The sequence below is a fragment of the Laetiporus sulphureus genome (assembly GCF_001632365.1).
Source record: "Laetiporus sulphureus 93-53 unplaced genomic scaffold LAESUscaffold_23, whole genome shotgun sequence".
Taxonomy (NCBI): Eukaryota; Fungi; Basidiomycota; class Agaricomycetes; order Polyporales; family Laetiporaceae; genus Laetiporus; species Laetiporus sulphureus.
The window spans coordinates 493,329-516,419 of NW_024468532.1; the positions used below are offsets into that span (position 1 = coordinate 493,329).

The 23,091-nt window shown below is 50.5% G+C and overlaps 5 protein-coding genes across 5 annotated transcripts in view; 3 read left to right on the forward strand and 2 right to left on the reverse strand.

Moving 5' to 3' along the window:
• Positions 1-15,306, reverse strand: part of LAESUDRAFT_726598 (uncharacterized protein) — a 32,977-nt gene extending 17,671 nt beyond the window's left edge. The window contains exons 1-2 of the mRNA XM_040909065.1: positions 14,953-15,306; positions 14,915-14,917 (exon numbers count right to left, since the gene is read on the reverse strand). Coding sequence (XP_040763755.1) covers positions 14,915-14,917; positions 14,953-15,243 — 294 coding nt within the window. The 5' untranslated portion in view covers positions 15,244-15,306. The remainder of the gene's footprint in view (positions 1-14,914; positions 14,918-14,952) is intronic.
• A 142-nt stretch (positions 15,307-15,448) lies between these two features.
• On the forward strand, positions 15,449-17,254 carry LAESUDRAFT_654750 (fatty acid/sphingolipid desaturase; the record flags this gene model as incomplete). The annotated part of the gene is made up of 5 exons (XM_040904505.1): positions 15,449-16,246; positions 16,308-16,326; positions 16,388-16,409; positions 16,461-16,839; positions 16,895-17,254. 5 exons carry the CDS (start codon positions 15,449-15,451, stop codon positions 17,252-17,254), a joined length of 1,578 nt encoding a protein of 525 aa, XP_040763756.1.
• Positions 17,255-17,541: 287 nt separating this feature from the next.
• LAESUDRAFT_737320 (60S ribosomal protein L13) lies at positions 17,542-18,342 on the reverse strand (the record flags this gene model as incomplete). The annotated part of the gene is made up of 4 exons (XM_040910781.1): positions 17,542-17,574; positions 17,636-17,812; positions 17,865-18,259; positions 18,321-18,342. 4 exons carry the CDS (start codon positions 18,340-18,342, stop codon positions 17,542-17,544), a joined length of 627 nt encoding a protein of 208 aa, XP_040763757.1.
• Positions 18,343-19,391: 1,049 nt separating this feature from the next.
• On the forward strand, positions 19,392-21,227 carry LAESUDRAFT_654725 (UROD/MetE-like protein; the record flags this gene model as incomplete). The annotated part of the gene is made up of 11 exons (XM_040904504.1): positions 19,392-19,606; positions 19,660-19,735; positions 19,847-19,915; positions 19,974-20,045; positions 20,105-20,204; positions 20,258-20,514; positions 20,571-20,648; positions 20,716-20,817; positions 20,897-20,994; positions 21,044-21,107; positions 21,171-21,227. The coding sequence occupies 11 exons, from the start codon at positions 19,392-19,394 to the stop codon at positions 21,225-21,227; spliced, it is 1,188 nt and encodes a 395-aa protein (XP_040763758.1).
• Positions 21,228-21,428: 201 nt separating this feature from the next.
• Positions 21,429-23,091, forward strand: LAESUDRAFT_210191 (uncharacterized protein; the record flags this gene model as incomplete). The annotated part of the gene is made up of 4 exons (XM_040901589.1): positions 21,429-21,700; positions 21,759-22,077; positions 22,167-22,348; positions 22,410-23,091. Coding segments are annotated over exons 2-4 (1,181 nt in total), but the record flags the coding sequence as incomplete, so codon positions are not given.

Sequence of the window (23,091 nt, forward strand, 5' to 3'; positions counted from 1 at the left end):
TATTGGTCCAAATTCGTCCCTCCAGAATTTCATCAATTCGGAGATGTGTTCTCGAAGAAGAGCTCAGAAAAAATGCCAACGCATAAGCCCTATGATCATGCAATAGATCTTGTCCCAGATGCGGCAACCCCGAGACCGACAAAAGTCTACCCTATGTCTTTACAAGAGAAGAATTCACTCAACAAATGGATTGACGGTGAACTAGCCAAAGGCTACATTCAACCATCCAAATCCCCTTACGCCACCCCGATATTTTTCGTCAAGAAGAAGGATGGCTCTCTTAGACTAGTCCAAGACTACAGGGCATTAAACAGCATCACCAAGAAGAATAAATTCCCACTCCCCCAAATCAACGATCTCATTAATGGACTCTCAAGGGCTAGTATCTTCACTACACTGGACCTGAGATGGGGGTACAATAATGTACACCTTCATAAAGGAGATGAGGAAAAAGCAGCGTTCATTATCCATAGAGGATTATTTGAACCCACTGTGATGTACTTCAGATTCTGTAACGCCCGTAGCACTTTCCAGGCCACGATGAATGACATCTTAGGTGATCTCATTCACACTGGAAAGGTGGCAGTCTACATAGATGACATCATCATCTTTACAGATAACCAGGAAGAACACAACCGTTTAACCAAAGAAGTCCTACAACGACTCAGAGACAATGACCTATTCATGAAACCAGAAAAGTGTCACTTTGCAACCACTTTTGTCAAGTTTTTCAGACTCATAATCTCAAAAGGGTCGATACAGATGGACTCAGAGAAGGTCGATGGTGTGCTCAAATGGCCAGTGCCCACCAAGGTAAAGCAAGTGCAAGCATTCCTTGGTCTGGCAAATTTCTATCAACGATTCATCAAGGATTTCAGATCGATGACCCGACCCTTGACTCTATTAACACGTAAGGACGCAGCATGGAAATAGGAAGAACCTCAACAAAAGGCATTCGAGGCCCTCAAAACTGCATTTACTTCTGCCCCAATTCTAGCACTCCCCAATGCAATCTGTCCCTTTAGATTAAAAATGGATGCCTCGGACTTTGCCACAGGTGTGGTCCTTGAACAGTTGGGAGAAGATGAGCTCTGGCATCCTGTTGCTTACTACTCCAAGTCACTCAATGAAAACACGAGTGAAACTATGAAATTTACGACAAGGAAATGCTAGCCATCATTCGGGCATTAGAAGAGTACAGGCAATACTTTGAAGGACACCCGCACCCGATTGAGATATGGTCAGATCACCTTAATCTTACCTATGTATTTCCGACAAGCTCAGACACTGACCAGATGACAAGCTCAATGGTCACTTTACCTTATCTGATTTAATTTCATTCTCCGTCACCGCCCTGGAAAGATGATGATGCATGCTGATCCTCTGTCCAGGAGGCCAGATCATGAGAAGGGGGTGAGCAATGACAATTCAGGGCAAACTTTGCTTCGACCCAAATATTTTGCCATCCACGCGATCCGAGCCACTCATTCCTCCGAAGTTGACGATGCAAAACTTCTGGAAAGAGTGAAATCGGCACTGCAAGATGATGAAATGACCAAAGGTTACCAGCACCTACTAAAAACTGACAAGCGAGAGTTTGAAAAAGACATGGAACTTCGAGCATGGATTGCTGCTCAGAAGAGGAAAGGTCTATGTCCTGAAAGACTCTACGCTGCAGAATGAGCTGATCAAGCTGCACCATGACATCTCCACAGCCAGACATCCCAGATGATGAAAGATGCAAGAACTGATCAGCAGGAATTACTGGTGGCCAGGGCTCACCATTGATGTAAAGAAGTATGTCCAGGGCTGCGTAACCTGTCAGAGAAACAAGACAAGCAAGCAAAAGCCTTACGGACTGTTACAACCTAACCCAGTACCAGAGGGACCTTGAAAAATGGTTACCTGTGACCTGATTACACAGTTACCACCAAGCCCAGACCATAGGGGAGAAAAGAAGACTGCCATCCTGGTAGTCTTCGATAGGTTCACCAAACATGCTCACTTCTACCCAGTAGATGACATGGTGACAGCATCTCAAGTAGCGTCAACATTCTATAATGAAGTATTCAAACTCCACAGAATTCCCCGGCAGATCATATCTGATCGGGGCACACAGTTCTCAGCCAAACTATTTCAGGAGTTCTGCCAGAAACTTCACATCAAGTCTACGATGTCTACAGCTTATCACCCTGAAACAGATGGACAGACCAAGCGTGTCAATCAAATTCTGGAGCAATACCTGCGCATGTACTGCAATTACCGACAAACTGATTGGGTCACACTATTGCCCACAGCGGAATTTGCATATAACAACCAAGCCTCAGAATTGACAGGTCTGTCCCCATTCTTCATTGAGCATGGTCGACACGCCTGAATGGCACCAGACGTACTGCAAGGAATACAACATCCATCCCTGGAACACTTATTCTATAACCGTGATCAAGCACAGGAACAAGCACGTGCCGCTCTGTCGTTAGCAGCAGAAAGAATGAAATGGTATTTTGACCTCAAAAAGCAGAACGTCCCTTTCAAAGTAGGAGACGAGGTGCTCATTTGAGGAAAAGATCTCCATGTAAAAGTCAAAAGCCAGAAACCTGCCACTCAGAACTATGGACCATTCAAGATCCTCGAAAAGATCGGAACTGTATCATTCAAACTGCAATTGCCAGCAGACATGAAGCTGCATCCGGTGTTTCATGCTTCCAAGCTTATAATGTTCCATCAAGACTCTATCCCCAGACGCGTACCTCCCCCCAACCCTCCAGTCATCATAGATGGAGAAGAGGAATGGGACGTGAAGGACATCCTGGATTCAAGAGTCAGGTACAATAAGACCCAGTATCTCATTAAATGGTTAGACTATGACCATAGCGATAATACTTGGGAACTGCTGGAAAACCTTACGAATGTCAAAGACAAAGTGGAGGAATTCCATAAGACACACCCAGATGCTTCAAGAGCCAAGCCGTGAACACGCAAAGGACACAAGATCGCTATGTCCGACCACTCTGACGAATTCATGATCTTTTTTCGCACCCATCCAAATGCCCGAGCACCCTACAAGGGATCTTCGGAAGCTGTTAGGTGGAATGTCAAGTCCATACAAGACATAGACATTCCCCCACACTCCAGAATGCTCGTTGGTACAGGGCTCGCGGTTGATCCCCCAAAATGGACATACATGCGAGTGGCCCCCCCGAAGTGGGCTAGCCCTCAAAGGAATTGATGTCGCAGCAGGGGTAATTGATCCAGATTACACTGGGGAAATCAAGGTGCTCCTCGTTAACATGACCGACACGCCATTCGAGGTCAGGACAGGTGATCGTATTGCACAACTCATATACGAATACTATGCCCCAGGAATCATTTCAGAGGCAGACAGTTCACATGTAAGGCAAACCAAGCAAGGCGCCAAAGGCTTTGGCTCATCAGGATGATGAACCTTGAGAAGGGGGTGATGTCACAGTTTTTACCTGACAAGTCATTCTAGGAACAAATACTATTAGGAAGCATATTATTTTAATCATTTCGCGTTGCACAAGAATCACGTGACCTAATGAGAGATAAGATAAAGGCATCTAGTCACATGATCTCGGATCTCTCTCAGCATTGTCACATGACACTGAGCCCCTCGGCATTGTGTCATATGTCGCAATTGCCATGACGCCATATTGCATGCTCAAGAGGAGCTCCGTCTCTGCGGGTTATTATTAGGCAGCCAATCAGGATAATTGGGACAAGTCGTACGATTGTAGCACAGTCCAGTAACACAGCGTGTGACTCGCTTATGTAGTACTGTATAGTAGCTAAGCAATCATGTATATAAGGACCAGCAAGACGAGGAGGAGACCTCAGTCTTATTCTCCTTCGTCCACCACTACCATCACAGAGGGGTCTTACCAGACACTCTCAGTGTGCTATACATTTATTTGCATCCTCACTTCTGTGATAGCGTCCCTTGCCTCACCAGTAAGTCTCACTTCGTGACTCAGCAACTGGGCCTCGTCGGTGGGCACGTCAACTCCCCACAGCTCGCCACTGTAGGCTTTTATCAGAGACTCTCAAGGGGACTCTTTGTTTGGTTGTCTATCTCTATCATCGGTGTGCCGTGACAGCAACCATCGATCTTCCCACTTATTGTTCTCTTTCCGGACATTCCATTGTTTCATGTACGGCCATTAGCTTATATCCATAGATAGGTAGCTTAGGTAAGATAGCCTGCTGTACATGTATATAAGACCAGCATGTAGAGGACGAAACTTCAGATTGTTTCTCCTCATCTACCATTGTAGCACCTACTGAGCCTACCAGCTCCACCATATATCTCTCACCCTTCCCTGCACTTGCTTCATCAACAAGTAAGTCTTCAGATCTTGTGCTACATAAGGGTTCAGGGGGATCATAGGGATCACGAGGATCAGGGCAGCACATTCCACGTGACTGTCCCTTTTTAGTCTCTTTGCTCTCTTGTCCAGTGGTGCTGTGACATTAGGGCCAAAAACCATTGTCGGCCATGTTGATCGGTGTTGCTATTTATGATAAATTCCTGCGCTATTGCCAGTGGTATTGGCAGATAGCAGGGAATTGACCTTCGAACCTTCTTAGGTTGCGGAGCCTACCGGGTATGGCAACCTAGTAAGGTCCAGAGTCAGTGAGGTCCAGATGAATGACACTGTTGCAAATATCACTTACAAAGGCAAAAGACTAACTCAGCATATGCCATAGTTGCAAATGCCATCATGTTTGCGGTGCAACTCGCTGAACATTTTGATGCTCAGTCAGCAAGTAGCCACCTCGAGTGAAATCTCTGATTTGTTGCTGGTTAAAGACAACAAACAGAAAATAATAATCTGTTTGAAAGTGGCGGTCAAAAAATGACAGCAGGTATCGGATATGCGATCCTCGATCAAGTCATGTTTTCAACAGCGAATTCTCCAGACCTCCAAGACCATAAGGGAATGACCATGGAAACATTGAAGGTAATAATTTAAATTGTGGTATATGCTTTCCAGCTTATCACTGTGACCATACCCTAACACGGAACTGCCACCTTGAAAATACTGCAACGCTGCAGTGATTCGCTCTTTGTATGACATAGTAGCGATGTTTGCAGCTGACAAACCATGCACCACAAATGGACACGGTCCATCTAACATTCCTTGTTTTTCATCAAGATCGTGCACAGACATAGCCTCCCAGGAGTGGTGCCATCAGAAACTTGTTGTAGCACTGTAACAGGAGGTAGATGTTCTGGATACTGAGAAAGATTCTCATGAGAAATTGTAACATTGGCATAATCGAAATGATTCAACAAAAGCCATTCAAGAGCCACTAGCACTGCGCGATAACGTACTAGAAAGGGAGTCCGCTTAAAATCTCCCTCAGTGGGACGACAAGGATCAGTGAACAAAATTGCAAGCATTTCGTCCAAATCTTTCCTAGACGGCGGAAGCACATCGTAGATTTTTTCCACAGGCTGTGTGAAAGCAATATAGTAGCATTAGCAATCATTTTCTGCTATCCTTTCATAACTTTGACCACAAACGAGTTATGCATGACTTTTGCAACCAACATTTGCTCGACAAACGTCAGATTCGACAATACATGCAGAACGGGTCCGAGCTATAAGCCATTAGCAAGTGCAAATCTTGGCAATGTTTTTCATTTGTCCAACCCGGCATGACATGATGCACACACCTTCAAGTATACGACGTCGTCAATCAAGCGAGTAGCATCAGCGAGAACCGTAGGATCAGACAAAGCAGCAATGGGATCCGAAGACATATGATGTTCTCGACGCGTGACAAACTCCCCATCTCTGCATATGGGAGACAGGTCAAGGCGATGCATTCAAACTGAATCAATCTCATGATCTGCGATAAGTTGAGCGCATACTGCGCAAGATTTTTTGTACACATTTGTGATGTCAAGGGAACCGCTCCAGTCACACAAAATTTGCAACTTCTCTTCCTTTCCCAATGGCAAGGGGAAAAATGGAACAGGGGCTGCATCCTGACTTGGCGAATGCATCACTGAAGCAGGTGATGGAACGGAAGACACTGAGCTGGCAGATGATCTGCATGGACTGAACACAGGCAACACTCTCGTGCAAAGCCAACATCGATGGGCGACGAGACCTCAAACTACATCATCTAACGTCCATTTTTTGTTCGATGGAACAAGCCCATGTGAATCGGCAATGTTAGTCATAGCAGTAAAATCTATCCTGTGTATAAGATCACTCAATGGCATGTCCATTATAATGCAGCCCGCTCTGACAGAGGGCATAGCAGTCACTCAGTCAACAACACCGATGAATGCTATTCATCACTGCCTGTCCATACGAGCTGTCCGCTCAAAGTCGGAAACTGAGTAAGCAGACCGCGGGCACAAATGCTGTGCCCGCCCAGTGTAAATCTATGCAGGCCATCGTCAACAAAGTTAAATAATGCAACATATGACGGACATGCCAAAGTGCACCAATGTTCGAGAAGCACAGATTGTAGACCATCTACAGTTCACTTACGTGAGTCACAGCCTATACGGTGTATCTTTGCAACTTCCTGCAATTGGGCAAAAGAAAATTGACAGGCTATAAACGATAAGGGGATATCTAACCCAACTGATCTAACGTTATCAAACCACCATGAATCTATGGAACTCACAGATTGCAGACCGACAAAAGTCACTTCTGAGTGCAGAGAAAGCAACTGCAATGATCCATGCAACACTGGAAAACCCTTTAACTCATGTGTATCACAGACACAAGATCGCCGAGAAGCACCCCCAGAGGAGTGCGAAAACCAGAAGAGCCTCGCATCTGTGCATGCTCACAAAATATCCAACATTGTATTCAACAAGTGACACAACAGTGACTGATGACCAAAATGATGACTAGTGAAGATAAACAGAACGAAGTCAGTATAACGACTCTAGGCACAAAGAGGCAGCCTACATACACAACAGCACGATGATCAACACATAATTGCAGTGAAGGATGCACATCATCGTCAGACAGAGCGAGCTGGTCATCATTGCAAGTGATAACGTTGAAGCTAATGTGATTATCAACATAGGAGTGCAGGGAGGAGGAATAGGAATCAGAGGTCATTCCCAAAACATGTTGAACTGCAGCTTAGACATCACGTGATCACAGCCATTCCTCATACGCCACACTGCAGACATGATGGCATTTGCAACTATGGCATATGCCGAGTTAGTCTTTTGCCTTTGTAAGTGATATTTGCAATGGTGTCATTTTGTATCTCAGATTGTGAAAATGCAATAGGATATTCAGCGATCACAGATTAGTTACGAACTTTTTGATATATGCAAGCATCGTGCATATTTAAACAATACATCAAAATTTAGCGCTGTGAAATTTGAGTCACAAATTATATATATTAGATGACATTTGCAAGTCCGGCAGATGAAGATGCAAAGGGTAGATTCAGTCAAGGAGGCTATATTCAACATTCCGTAGCAGAAATTTACATGAACACATGCAACACCATTGATTCAGTCTGGCACCAGGTGTAAGATGTATTGATTCTGATGAATATAGGCCTCCTTGACTGAATCTACCCTTTGCATCTTCACTTGCAAATGCCATCTGATATATATAATTTATGACTCAAATCTCACAGTGCTAAATTTTGACATATGGTTTCAATATATAGGATGCTTGCATATCTCGAAAAGTTCGTAACTAATCTGTGATCGCTGAATATCCTATTGCATTTTCACAATCTGAGATACAAAATGACACCGTTGCAAATATCACTTACAAAGGCAAAAGACTAACTCGGCATATGCCATAATTGCAAATGCCATCATGTCTGCAGTGCCAATAGCCAAATTTGTCATTTGGAATTGTTACTCCCTCTCTCCCTGCAACTGCCTCCTGCTATGGCATCTAATGTCGGTCGCGCTTCTCAGGCCTATGTTGAATCCCTCATAGAGCAGATGGCTTTCTACCTCATCTGTAATGAGAGAGCTGCGGCGAAGACGCGACATCTTCAGCCTGGGCCGCAACAAGCTGCTTATGCTAAGGCATACGAAGAATGGCAACAGGACCCGACCAACTCGCTGCTATATGAACCGACTCCTGGAGATGAGAAAGCGAAAGAAGCGCATTTCGCAAAATGCAACGTCATATGTGAGGCTGGCGCGAATACTGTAAACGAGTAAGACACTTCATTACATTCTCTTCAGTGTGGCCATGGTTCATTTGACCCTTCATAGAGCCCTGAAGATCTTCTTCGCATCCTGGGCTGGAATACAAGTCATGGAGAACCAGATCATTCGTGACATGATCGAGGGGAACGCCATCGTGAAGGCGGCCGGGGAGCGCGCGTATGTCGATTTCCCGCCTAATACGCTTCTGTTGCTGATCAGCTTACTCCCCATTTCCGTAGATATGCGACTCTGTCAGAACAATCGGACACGCAGCTCCAGGACCGTGACCAAATAGAGAGATCTCTTCCAGAGCATATTGCCAACGCGTACTATCCAAAGGACGCATCAGCGCGACCTGACACTGAGCAGATCAGGGTTCAGGAACTCGACCATCGCCTTGTTGGTCAAACCATTCGCTACCGCGATGAACGGACCGGCGATTTTAAGACTTGTAGCGTGGTTGATTGTGGCAGCAGCCATGTGAGAGGAAAATGGTTCTCCATCATCGACGATGAGGATGAGGATGATCCAAATCACAATGTCGGAGATGCAAGAAATTTGGGACAGCCGCGTACCGCGCTGACGGTGTAACCGATCTCGTACATCTGGCCATTCTGACGTTCTGATCACTAGTGACATTCGGTGACTGTAGAAGATATTGTTGGTTGGAACGCTTCCTCCTCCCCAGATGTCCTTCGTCCATGGTGTATATATGATACCGAAACAGAACAGCTTGTACAGTAAATACAGCATATCAGCAATGGTAACCAATGATATCCTTGACAATGTCCCGATCTGGTCGCAGAACAACACTATATAATGACTGTTAATGCAGATGCGGCATGACTCTTTCCATCAGTGAGACCGCCTCCCCCATCGTCAGACGACCATCAGGCTCCCATGTCCAGCAGCCCACCGTAATCTCCCAAAGCGCGTTGCTCGACTCCGGCAATGTATGGGGCCTGACTGGATGTTGTTTAGCAGTGAGCGCTCTGATGACGTGGCACGTCATCAGAGCCCTCACTGCTAAACAGTGCTGCGGCTCCGCGAACGGGTCGCGTGAGCTGTAGCATTCGAGCGTGGACATTTCGAATGACCACACGTCGCACTTCTCGTTAGGCCCAGTGATATGGCATATCGATGTCAGGACGAGCTCGGGCGCAAGCCATCGCGTTGATCCGCTCCTCGTCACGACCATCGAGAAGGGCGTTTGGGTGATCTCCCCGATTATGCGAGACATTACGAACCTTGTCAGTAACTACGAGGTTGGCTTGTGCTCTTACACCAGGAAAAAGGTCTTGGCGACGTAGCACCCGCCCACCACCTCACTTTCCTGTATGGCTATGAAGTCAACATAGAACAGTATTAGAATGTGTTTCCGCTGACCAGAGGGAGTGGATGCTTTCGTGGCCGTCCTCGATCCCTCTTTACGACTTGGCTTTCCTACGTGCGTTCATCTTGAGCGTCAGTAGCTTCGAAACACAATATGCACTTACCGGGACCAAGGGGTGGATGCGCGGACGCCCTCGGGGCCGTTTCGGTGGACCCGCGGGAAGCGCAAAGCTGGGTTGGTACGTCGTCGCAGCGTGCGGAGTCGCGGCGAGACTTTGCAAGATGGCCTCTGCTATGGAGAGCGCGGCCGGTGCGGATGTTGAAGGAACGTTGGGTGCCGCCGGACGGCCGTGCGGAGGTTGCTTGCGGGTCGCGGGAGAGTTGGGCACGGCGATGCGGCTGCGCTTTGGCTGCGTCTGTTGGACGTGCTGGCGTTGTTGGAGGATGCGCGCATGCTGTGGGCGGATGCTGCGCGTTTCATGGGAGAGACCGTGGATGCGAGGCGTGTGAGGGGACGACCTCGAGGCATGCTCTCAAAGTCCTCTTCATCCTCTTAATGGCTGGATCGAGAGAGAGCGGGCCATGTCGAGTCGGCACCGCCTGAGCAGCCAATGATTGGTGATGGGGCAGTAGGTTCGAATGACTCTTCTCTACACCGTGGTCATAGCAAACACGGAGAAACTCAAGCAGGCGCGACATATACGTTTGTACTGTTCTGCTCTACTTTCACGTTTACTTCTCACTTGTTCACCTCCGCGGCAGTGTCCCTTATCAACTTTCTATTGTCTCTACGTCACTTTTCCTATCGTGCTTATACTTGGTAATGTCCCCCTGTGTATAGTAACATCACGTAAGAGCGAAATATCCACATGATCATTGAGGGATTTCTACTACATTCAAGTCGTCGGTGAGTGCTGTTCCTCTGAGTCATCTGGGCAATAATGATGAGCGTAACCAAGAGGCCTCTCAGGCTGAAGGGGGATACAGTAAAAAAACGAACAAATGAAGGACAAGTTGTTTAAACAGTTCGTTGCAAAAGCAAAGAATGACACAGGACAGAGAACATGAAAACAGAACGTGGCGTAGTGTCAATAGATAGGTGCTATGATGACAGTCAGCAAGTCCGAAGTGATAAATACGGCATGTCGCCGGGAATAATACATCGTCCAGTAGTCGGTGCAGTTGGATCAATGTTTTGACGGTACACAATGGGTCTGCCGTCGTTTGTCATGATGAACGACTGTGAGTTCGCTCCTGTCCGTCTGGTCACATCGGCGCCGGCAAACTCGCACCAATATCCTGGCCTTCTAGTATTCTCGACGAGTGTTCTGGTCGAGAAGACGTCGACAACGAAGGCGCATGTCTCGAAGACTGCGTATTGGGCGCATTCGGAAATGCATCTGGGGGTGCAGACTGCGTTCCGCTGGCCGGGGGATCCACGGGGCTAGTGGGTGGACGGAGTGAGCTGTACTGCGGGGGAAGCTCGATCACCTCCTCCGCATCGGTGTGCAAGATGAATCGCGGAGACGACTGGTAGTTCGACGTGCCAGCCATGGCGGCTTTGCGGCGTGCGGCCGAAGTCGCACTCGGGGAGCGTGAAGCGGAAGTGGTGCTGCCACGGTAGCCGGGTATAGGTGCAAACTCGATTGCGGATTCCGTCGCCATCGATGTTTGTCGCGAGTGCGTCGGCGCAGCGAACGGATCTGGCAAGGAAAGCATGGTGGACAAGGGGTCGCCGTGATCGTGAACGCTGCCGCCACGAATGCTGCCACCACGGATGCTGCCACCATGTACGCTGCCGCCACGGATGCTGCCGGTGTGCATGAGGCTGACGGTAGAGTGTGGCGCAGTGCGGTTGTCGGCGGCGCCATCAGCAGGATTGAAAAACGGGTAGGGGTGAATTGCCGCCGGGGGCATGTCATCGTCCGTCTCGTTTGACAGATCGACATCTTTCTGCCTGCGGCCAGTTCGGTATCCATATTCGCCGTCCGCGAAGTATTGCACATTGCGACGGCGTCGAAGGAGAAAGAACAGGAATGCTCCCGCGATGACACCTGCCCCGACCATGCCTCCGACAACCGCGCCCGCGATAGTACCGCCAGATGCCGTAGACTTGGTGGAGTCAGATACGGCAGTGGATGTGACAGAAGCTGAAGTCGAAATATTTGCGGATGTAGCTGAGGGATGGTTTGCGACTGACGATGGGTACGAGCCGGTGAGGCAGGAATTGTCATCAGAGATTCCGACAAGATCGATCTGGGTGCTTCCGCCTGAGCGTCCTTCGGAATCCGTCATGAAGAACAGAAGGGACGTCCCGGATGCGAGATCGGCAGTCCAGTCAAATTCAGTGTTGCCTTCAGGCGGATTTAGGACAAAGGTCGTTCCGCCAGGAATAACTCCCTACAGATAATTTGTTCAAAAGCCGACTGAAAAGTCTTAGCTCATGCTTACTGTAATATTAATCGGCTGCACTGCTCCTGTGTATGCAGAGAACGAATATTCACTGTGGCGTCACCATGTTAGGGTCATTCAAGGTAGCCAGAGACTCGATAAGTACTGACCGGCATTGATCCAGAGCCATATCAGTGTCAAAGTAATAATCCACAGCTAGAAAAGGAGCAGAACCGTCAAAGATCAGAACGTCTCGATGATCAGGAGCATCATGGCGCACATTGAACAGTAGTGTTACAGCTCGAGCTCCGGGCTTCTACTGTTATAATCTCTGATACACCGCCCGTCCCAAAACCGCTCGCGTCCGACATGATAGCGAGCACGGATGTGTTCTCAGCCACCGTCAGCTGCGTTTTGTATGATCCCTCCCCATTGCTGTAGCTTGACGAAGGAATGGAATAGATGTACGGCCTGTCGTATTGCTGGACACAACAGCGACTAATTGTGAGTGCATGTTTTGGCATTGAAATTACACACCGGGATCAATGTGAGCTCATACGGAGCTTGCCCGCCTGTTTCGGCGCGAGCGACTCAGTGTCTTTTGTCTTTCATACGGATGTCGTCACACACCTGACCAGGACACCGCAAAATCCCCGCATTGTGTCGCCTCACCATAAGTAATCGAAGGTGAAATTGGCTCCATACGCTAGCGATGTCCAAAAGACTATTATGGTCGACAGAAGCCCGAGGCGCGCCTGCATGACGGGAAGATTAATGTACCGAGAAACAATTCAACTCCAGAGACGTCCGCGAAAGCGTGGAATGTCCTCGACCAGGTTTGCCTTGTGAGGGAGCGACGGCGAAGACCTGGTCGATGATATGGGTAAAGGGAGCGGTCGCAAGGGACGCATTCACGAAATGGGCGGTGAGATCGGAGGCGCTGTCGGCTCGGTCGGGCGCTACTCGCTACTCATGCCAGAGATGCTGCGGCCTCGGCATCAATTTGAGACCAGAAATGCCGCTGAGTTGAATTTCCGCTCTCTCCTCGGCCTCCAATGGCCAGTGTGCACTTGTTCATGAAGGATATTTCTACATTTTAGAAATTTGACAAAACGAGAGGTCTCAAATTCCGAATTACACCAGGGCGCGAGAAACAACACGTCGCCGTCAAGGCTACAATCAACCTATCACTGGCGGGCGAACACTCCTAGCATCAATCTCCAGGGACTCACAAGGAACATCGACAGGGCTTGATACACGAGGCCCAGCATTCTCCTCATCACCCGCCGCTTTCTCCGAGCGTGGACGGATTCCGGTGCATCATCTTCATCCTCCCACTCCGATTCGCTGTCTTCGTGAACCCGTTGCGCCTCCACATTCGTGTACGCCTTCCAGGCCTGAGGATCATATCTGGCAAGGAAAAAATCAGCGCGCGGCTGGACGGGCGCGGTTCCGACTCGATGTCTGCCATAAAATGACGGCGTTCTAGGCGCGATGAAAGAGCGGAAGGTAGCTTCGGTCTCAGAATTGAATGGTAGTCTAGGAATAGACCCAAGCACAGGCGCGCTAACTGCGGGCGCGGCACTAGAAGACATCGCTACGAGAGGATTCGGGAAAAGCTTCGCGTGGTACGAAGAGTGCCCTGATTGGTCGGGGAAGACACCAAGATTGGAAGTATACACATTATGCAATCCCGATGCCAGTGTCTCAACCGACTGTGGTTGCGGGATCGCATACATAGGCTCTTCGCGACGATCGGTTCTACAGGACGAGAGTGGGGGGCCAACAGGCGACATCTTGCGGTCCTCGGTAGCAACATGCTGAGGCCCTGGATAAGGCTGCGGGTAGAACGACAGTGGCACTACTTCCGAAATGGTCTTGAACCGCAATGAATTGCTTCTAATGGTGCAAGGCGCTTGAGCGGACGACAGCGACGATGCACCATGATACTCGTTGCCTTTAGTCAGATAAAAGCCGCCAGCCGCAGCTGTATCGCGAGCAGAGTGAGAACGAGCATCAGGGTACTTCCTGGCTTCTGCGTTGATTGATACTGTGCTGTCGTCTGTCCGAGTGGAGGGCAAGTACGGAGAAACTGACCGTTCGATCTCCGCCAGCGTCTCTGTATTAGCAGCAGGAATGAGAAGTTGTGGCCCCGATAAAGGCGTAGCATGAACCGCATGATGAAGAGGAAGCGTAGGACGGTCAGACGAAGCACGTTTCTCTGTCATGTTAGAACGGTGACCAGCCGCAATTCTGCCAGAGACGAAATCACGCTGATGAAAACGAAGAAAGTCTGTCGATGTCCCAGGCGCTTTTGACTGCCCAGACGTGAAGGGGCTCTCCGACCCAGGACTAGCCGTTGGCAGAAGGAGCAGAGAAGTGGCCAAGGGTGCAGTATTTGTGGCAGCGGCGGGAGACAGCGGAGGAGACTGTTCGGGCGCGAAATCAAGCGGAGTCATCATATCGAGACGAGCAGAGGACCCAGCAGGGATGATTGCATCACTTGGACCAAGTTCTGTACTTCGAGCGACTGAGACAGAATGAGGACTTCTGTAGAGCATGAAAGCAGGAACTGAGCCTGAAACAGGTATCCTGGATCCGCAGGCACGAGGGGCTCTCATGATACGTGATGAGGTATCTGGGGTCATAAGGACCTTACAGGACCTTGTCGATGGTGACTGATTAAGGCGCTTTGACGAAGAAGGTGAGAGCGCAATGAGACCCAGACCAGAACTAGTGGAGCTATGCAGCATGTCTGGACCTGCTTGAGAGATATCAGAAGGAAAGGTAGGCGATCCACGAGGCGTGTTTAACATTCTTCGGTGCAGGAGGAAAGTCCGTCTCTTCATGTCAGGCGACAAGGTAGATTGAATGGGACTTCTGGACCGCAAGGCGTTCAGCAGCTCACGGTCTGCAACAAGTTGATCGACATTTGACTGCAGAACAGCCTGACAGGCCTTGAGCAATAGTATCGGCGTTGTCCTATCTACTGGATTCCTGCATACAATAGATTAGTTCGCCTTATATGACATTATGGACGCGCTCTTACGGGCTCTCCGAACCCGATGCAGCGTCATCGCGCGTGTCTCCCAAACGTGAGGAACTTGGACGCGGAGATGGCCAGCTGCAGATGTTGATGGGCCTATTCCTTCCACCAAGCCTGTTGGGACGAGGACGGGTAGAAGAACGATGTTTTCTGCGAGACAAGCTATTGTAGGAAGCGGAGGCATGTACTGCAGCGCTGAGCTGTGCGCGCTGCTTGGACGCGCGTTTCCCCGTTCTTTCTGCTTCGCGGAGCTCCCTGCGTGTGGGTTCTTTCGGCCTGCCGTACTTGGCCATGTCTGCGCCAGGCGGAATGGATTCTAGGACATAAAGAGCGTCGCTGCTAAGCGAGATGGCACGACAGCGTGGTGTGACTTGAACCGCGACGCGCCTGGCTCCCAGTTCGTTTGATGCCGCTGCATGCCGGTGGCTGAAGCGCGTCCATATTTACGAAATACTACTAATACACTGCTCGCAGCTCACGCTGCTCCCATTTCCTCCCATGGGACTCCCCCCGCCCGTCTGGACGCGTGAGCAGGTCGCAGCACGCATTCTCGCTGGCGAAACGCTTGTTATCGTCGATAACCAGGTCGTCCGTGTTCCCCAGTCATGGCTCACCGCGCATCCCGGTGGCGTGCTCGCCGTTCTCCACTTCGTAGGACGCGATGCCTCTGACGAGGTGCACGCATTCCACTCGGTCGAAACGCTGAAGAGAATGCAAGGGTATGTGATCGGGCGCATACAAACGGACGGCGACGGCTGGGACCCGTTGCTACCGCCCATCATGAGCGGATGGGTCAGAAAACCTGGGAAGGACGACAAAATGGAATGGTACAACGAGGCTAAACCTCTTCATCCTTCAAAAAACTTTCCTTCCGTATCGGCATCCGAAATGCTACTTGTTGAAAGAGATGAATGCTCGTCTCATGGACCGTCCCTTGCGGATTTGCAGCATCCCGAGACACCCTTGTCCATTGAGCTGCAGATGCGGCACTCAAGGGCATATACAGATCTCCACCAACGTGTCAAAGATGCCGGTCTCTATAACACGCCTTACATCAAAGGCTATGGACCTGAATTCATACGATATACTCTACTTGGCACCCTGTCTGCTATCCTCTACATGAAAGGATGGCTCATTCCGAGCGCGTTCTTCCTCGGGTTAATGTGGCAGCAACTCACCTTCTTCGTACATGATCTTGGTCATCTCGGTGTCACGCACAACTGGGTTGTCGATCGTCTGACTGCCATATTCTTTGCCGACTTCATTGGCGGTCTGAGCGTTGGATGGTGGGTCAACGTGAGTATTTCTTTAGCGCGTCTGCATACTGGTTTTGACTGATATATTGGCGCACTATCAGAACCACAACATACATCATCGTGAGTCGTGTCTTCCCCGCTCGAAGTCGCAAAGGAGAAGCTCATCGTTATGACCGTGTAGTCGTCACGAATCACCCCACTCAGTAGGCGACTATATTCATATCGCAGTATGGAGCTAACAGAGCGTGCGTTAGCGACCCGGACATTCAACATCTACCCTTCTTCGCCATCACCCCTGTGTTCTTCCAATCACTATGGTCAACCTACTACAAACGGGTTTTAACCTTCGACATCTTCGCCAAGATCTTCATACCTCTCCAGCATAAACTGTTCTACGTCGTTTTGAGCCTTGCGCGCTTCAACCTATATGCCCTATCATACGGTTACTTGGCAAAGACGGCGTTTGAGCCAAGGCGCGCTATTGGCGGCCGCTGGTGGTGGTGGACGGAAATATTCTGCCTTGGCCTGTACTACTGCTGGTACATTGCGGTCCTCAGAGGCTGCGGTTCGTGGGGCAACATTTTGACATACCTGCTTGTCAGTCATATCGCTGCCTGTCCGGTTCACGTCCAGGTAAGTTGCGTAGAATTGTATATCACGTCTCAGGGACTAATCGGCACCGTCCTAGATTGTACTCTCGCATTTCTCGCGTTCGACGGAAGATGTGGGTGTTACCGAGTCGTTTTTCGCACGGCAGCTCCGCACCACGGTCGATGTGATATGCTCGCCTAGAATCGAGTTCATTCACGGAGGACTCCATTTGCAAGTGACGCATCATCTGTTCCCTCGCTTGCCGCGACACAACTTGCGGAAGGCGAGCTTGATCGTGAAAGAGCATGCCAAAGAGCTGGGACTTGAATATGCCGAGTTCGGTTTCGTGGAAGGCAACGCCGATGTGAGAGGAGTTCTGAAGTCGGTCGGGGACCAGTTGAAGATTGTAGGGATGGTAGCAGATGCGAATATCCAGGACGCCATCAAGGGCTCATAGACTCACTTCTATGTACAGCGCACACATTTGGATCTCGTATGCGTATATAACTCTCCACTCCATTGATGTCAGTTGTGGTAGCAGAATCATCATGGCGGGAAGCCGGTATGTTGCACGGTGACCTAGCGGAAGTACATGGCGCTCGGAAGGAGACGCAGCCAGAAACATCGCATAAAACATAACATGCAATAATCCCGAGCGTAACCAGATTTTGTATACATAGGTGGTGCGAGTTGCATGGCTGCAAGTATGAAAAGGGAGGGAGAAGAAGAAACGCGGTCGGCTGTTCACTTCTTCTTGTTCGCCTCCTCCTCGGCCTTCTGTTGAATTCAACAGCGAGGTGTTAACAGTGCGCTGACAACCAGCGAAAATCGAACAAACCTTCGCTTCCCGCACCTTGCGCCTGCCCTCGTAGCGGGCAAAGGCGCGCTCGTTGCGGAGAGTGCGATATGCCTGGAATTCGCGCTCCTCCTCGGTGATCTTCCGAGGTGCCTCCAGCACGAATGGGTCGGGAAGCGGAAGATGCCCGCGAGTGGTGGGTGCGGAGAGCTCCTCGCCCTGAATATGACTGTCAGACGCCATGTATGCAAGATTTCCCGGTCATACGTACAGTGGAATCGCCCTTCTTGGGCTTCTTCGCCTTGCGAGGGAAGACAATCAGCCGCGCCTTATACACCTTCAAACGCTCCACGTTGAGCGCCTTGCCCTCCTCGCTCAGGTTTCTCCTCCGGTGGTCGACGACAATGCCAACACCCCGGGCCTCCTTCTTGCTGATACCCGCCTCCTTGATCTCAGCAAGGGTGAAACCTCGGCCTTCACGGACCTTCCTGTTGTATCGGACGGTCTGGGCGCGAACGGCGGGTCGGAGAAGGGACAGCGGTCGGACACCAAGGGCAGCAGCCTTGATTTTGCGAGCTTGCCGGCGACGGAGCTTGCGGCCGGGCTGGTCGAACCAGGTGCGGACACGGGTTTGCCAGTCCTTGCGGAAGTGGTTCTGGTGGAGGACTGCAAGCCGAGGGCAGATAAGCAACTGACTCCAAACGCGTCCCAAAGTTTGCAAACGGACCGTTGTTATGCTTGAGACCCATGGTGTAGTCTAAGGAACGACGGAGAATGTCAGCTGCGAATTCTGCCCACGTAGACCGGAAATCTCGGAGTGTCGCTACATCCAACCTTCGAGCGGTCGATCCAGCACTTTCTCCACCGAACTCTGCCAAAATAACCAGATATACCACACAAATGGAGGTCATAGCGACACCCTAGCACATTTCCAGAGCGTGGAGGACGTACGTACCTTGAGGCGGGTTGAATTGACGAGCGACGGCCTGTACACAGAGATTCGGTTCGCTGCTTCGGCAATGCGCGGGGGCGTTCTATCGGCGCCTAAATCGCTGAGCGCGTCACTTACTGCACGTGGCACTTCGGCCGTTGTGGCATGCGCCTTAGGCGTGTTTTACGGACGTCCACGACCCACGTTTCGTGTCGCTGTTGCACTCTATTCTACCATCATCGTCAATGTACGTTGACGTCTCGAGAATTGAAAACAAAGCATGTGTGATTCATTTACGACCGTCTACTCTTGTCTTCACGGCATCAGCCGTATATCGGGCGTATGTAAACTGCAACATCTCAAGGCAATTCTTGAGGACGCTTGTGGAAACTTCGATTGGTAGTGACACCCGCAATTCACGGATAGTCCCTGCTCATGCTGACATGCACTCGATGTCCGTCTTTCGCGGTCCCTCGATCGGACACGAGAGGACACGAGTTTGTCCAGATGTTCTCGTCATCAGAGATAGCAGCAGTGCCGCTGCACGCGGCCTCATGGGGGCAGTTCTTCTCAGGTTCGTTCTTCCGTGATTTTCGCAACAGTCTACAGCATTTTACTCAGGATGGATTGCCACGTTGCAGGCGATTGAAACGCTTGCACCGCGTTGGGTAGAATGGGGCGAGGATTCAGCTTCTTGACCATCAAAAAGTGCGGTCGCTTGCTTGGAAGACGCGATGCGGAACCGATATCTGCCATGATAGATCTGGCACGGATACATATACAGGGCTCGCAGCACCGGTGGATATATTTACATTCGAGATTCCTCCGCAGAGCTGAGCTTTGATCACAAACGGAGTACCTATCGGAATGTCGGCGGTTTTACACCTCAACCCACCCACCCGCGCAGAACACATTGGTTCCCTCCTTCGTCCCGCTAAGCTCATTGCGAAGCGGACGGACTATGAGGCCAACAAATGTTCCGCTGAAGAGCTTCGCGTTGTCGAAGACGAGAGTATCCCCGCTGTTGTGAAGCTTCAGCAGGAGGTTGGCGTGAAGACCATCACCGATGGCGAGTACCGGAGGTATATCATACTCGTTTCACTATCAGTGCATGTTCTTCTTTCTGATTCTGCAGAGGTGCATTTTACCAAGGCATATTCGAGAAACTCGAAGGGATGACCATCATGCCTACTCGTCAGTGCGGTAGTTCAGTCACGATAATGTGTCCCCCCTGACTTATGATCCAGGCTCGTTGACTACTTTCAAGGTCGATCCAGGAATCTCGTCCCTGCCGGTCGAATGCTCATGTTGCTCATGTACAGTCATACATCCCATACGTTGCAATATTCAAAGCAATGGGCCTCACGGAGTATACATCCATTTACTGCACTGTGAGGAGGTCACATCTGGCTCGGTCCCTTCTTAAGTACAAGGCTGAGAGCGATATAGGGCAAGATCAAGAGGGCTAAGGGCGTTCATACCGAGGACTTTAAGTTTCTCAAAGAGCTAGTGGCACCAGAAGTGAGTGCCACGACGCATCGTTCGCATGCCCAGAGTCCGCCTTGACATATATCTCATAGGATGTGAAGTTCTTGAAAGTGACCATTTGTGGCCCAACGTGGATGCATTTGCGCCATGGTCCTGAATATACTTACAACCACAGCGTTTATAAGACCGATGGTATGTGTGAACACGTCGTACGGGCTCAAGTCACTAATTCACGACGGTTCCAGCCGAATACTTTGCCGACTTGATCAAAGCCTATCGCGAAGAAATAGACGAACTCTATCAGCTCGGATGCAGGCATATTCAGTTCGATGATCCAACATTCTCCTTCTTCTGCGCCGAATCCATGATCGATGGAATGAGAGAAGCCGGCGTGAATCATGAGGCGCTGTTGAGCATGTACATCGATGTCTACAATGACATCCTGAAGGATCGGCCAGCAGACCTCACCGTTGGAGTACACACATGCAGAGGCAACTACAAGGTAAGCCACCATGTTTCTGTAACGATTCGCATCTACAGTGATGTTATGTGAAATAGGGTATGCATTACACCGAGGGTAGTCTCGATCGTATTGCGGAAAAATTCTTCCGCGATCTTCAGGTCGATGTATACTACGTACGCGCATCTTCTGCCTCAACTCCACTCTCTAGTGCTAGAATGGCATGGCTGATCCGTCACGCAGTTGGAATACGATACCGAGCGCTCGGGTGGTCTGGAGCCCTTGCGATATCTGCCGACCAACAAGGTGGTAGTTCTGGGCCTCGTGACGTCAAAGTCCGAGAAGGTGTGTACCCCGTTTCGCCACCGCGTTATACGAGGTTTCCGACTTTCCCGGTGGGTTCCTACTGACAATCGCACGCTAGCTTGAAGATATTGCTTCGCTGAAGAAACGAGTCGAAGAGGCGGCGGAGATAATTTCTCAGGGGCACCCTAAGCGATCCAAAGTCGAGGCGCTCAACCAGTAAGTTCAAAGGTCTCGTGTCCTATTCAACGTCTGAAGGGCTTGGCAGGCTGTGTCTCAGCCCGCAATGCGGCTTTGCCTCGGTATTTGAAGGAAACCCGATTAGCGAGGAGGTTGGTGGCACTTTTAGTATGCTCCTGTTGTGCAGGTTACTGATGGCCAGTGGCAACGAATAGGGAGAGCGGAGCAAGCTGGAGCTGGTCGTGGCGGCAGCCAAGCAAATCTGGCAGTGATTGGTTTGTGCGATTCTTAGCGACTCCGAGGATGGCTACGGTGGAGTGGGATTGTATTGGATCATGAATGGGGCCCACTTCACGGAAGAACGGGGCCGCCCGGATGTTCTGTACGCTCGAGTATGATATACGATGCGCTTGTATGACGACGAATGTTTCTGTGAGATCAAAGCGTGACCCTAATCATCTGCATCAATTATTTGAAGAGTCAGGAGGACAGCCTAGGGGATACAGAGGATCTAGGGAGCTGAGCACGAGCCTAGACAAGCGCCTAGGGTGGCGTAGGCAATAGTACATCGCAAGACAAATCGCTGGCCTCTACTTATCCGGTTGCTCAGCGTTTTCTCCCCTCGCCTCTTCCCCTCCTTCCACGTCGTCTGTCGTGCTTGATTCCCCTCTGCGTTATCGATATCCGTACCGTATCTCTGTCAGCATTGATACCACGCGGCCATCACGCCTGTCGCTGGCGGAAGGTAAGTTGCCGAGAGTATCGCCTGACCGTCACAACTGCAATTAGTGCCTTTCTTCTAGTCATGCAAGTTGCCAAACCACGCCGCCACAGATCAAACTCCTCTAATCCCTTCAACGACCCTTCTTATCCCATATCTTCATTCTCCGCCTACGGCGTGCCGACCCTCACTAGAAACGCCCCCGTTCATCAATCAACTCATCGCCCCCCTCCACCTCCGCCCAAGGTCTTGCCCAAGTCGTCTGCCAGCGCCAGGAGGCCTCATACATCTTCCGGCACTCGCGAGCACGTTGTTGAAGCCGTCCGAGATACCGTCCAGTTGAGGAACATGGATCAAGCCCCTCGTACCAGAATCAACAGGAGCAACACTGAGATGCCTCCGTGCGTCTCCTCGTCATTATTCACACCATGCGTCTTCATTGATGCCTGTTCTCGTGGCTTCTCATTCATCCCATTTATGACATGAACAGACACCTTAGTTCAAGGCCATCGAATACGACGACCCGTCGGTCTCACTCGCAAGATTCCGGCATCAATGGTACGCTTGAGATGTCGAGGGCCGGAGGCCGCCCTCGCACAGGGTCGTCGGCGAAGAAGGGCTCCTCTCATGCCGATGTCATTGATAGGCTCGACTTCTCGGGTGTTGGTCCCAGTGTGTTCATTTTCCACCTGTAGTTGACACCGATAAGACTCAGATGGTCTTGTTCCTGCAGTGTTCCACCATGACGGGCCGTTTGACGCCTGTGCGCCCTCTCGCAATCGGCACCGCGCGAAGGCACCTATGATGGCATGGAGTACGGTCACTGACGCGGATAAGGAGGCTCTCGCCAATGCGCACGAGGTCCCTCACAACCAGGATGGACCATACCCTTCTCCCGATATATACGTTCCTTACCAGGCTCCCAAGAAGAAGCACGATGCTATCGCGGAAGCATGGGGAATGCACGAACCGGAGCCATTCGAGGACTTTTCAGCAGGCGGTGGTACGTCAAGGACCAACGGCGATTACTCGTCGTCGCGTAACGGCACTTCGAAGCATACGCAGGAACGTAAGCAACGCGATGAGAGACGCCCCGACGCTCATCGCCAGGCCTCTAAGCGAAGCCCGCTTCCTCCTCCTCAGCCGATTTTTGTCCCGGACGCGGACGGGGAACTCGTCTCTCAGCTCTCCCCAGAGCCCTCTTCGCCGAACGGAACACCCAAGCGCAACAAGTCAATCATGGGTCGCATCCGCAAAATGCGCGACTCTCCAAACATGCCCGTTGGATCGGACGATGACAACGTCTCCCCGACATCGTCCACTGAGAATTCTGCAGCCGCGCAATTCGCCCCGGGTCCTCACACCGCTCGTCCGACACACCGTCCTCAGAATTCTTTTTTGGGTCGGTTTGGGCG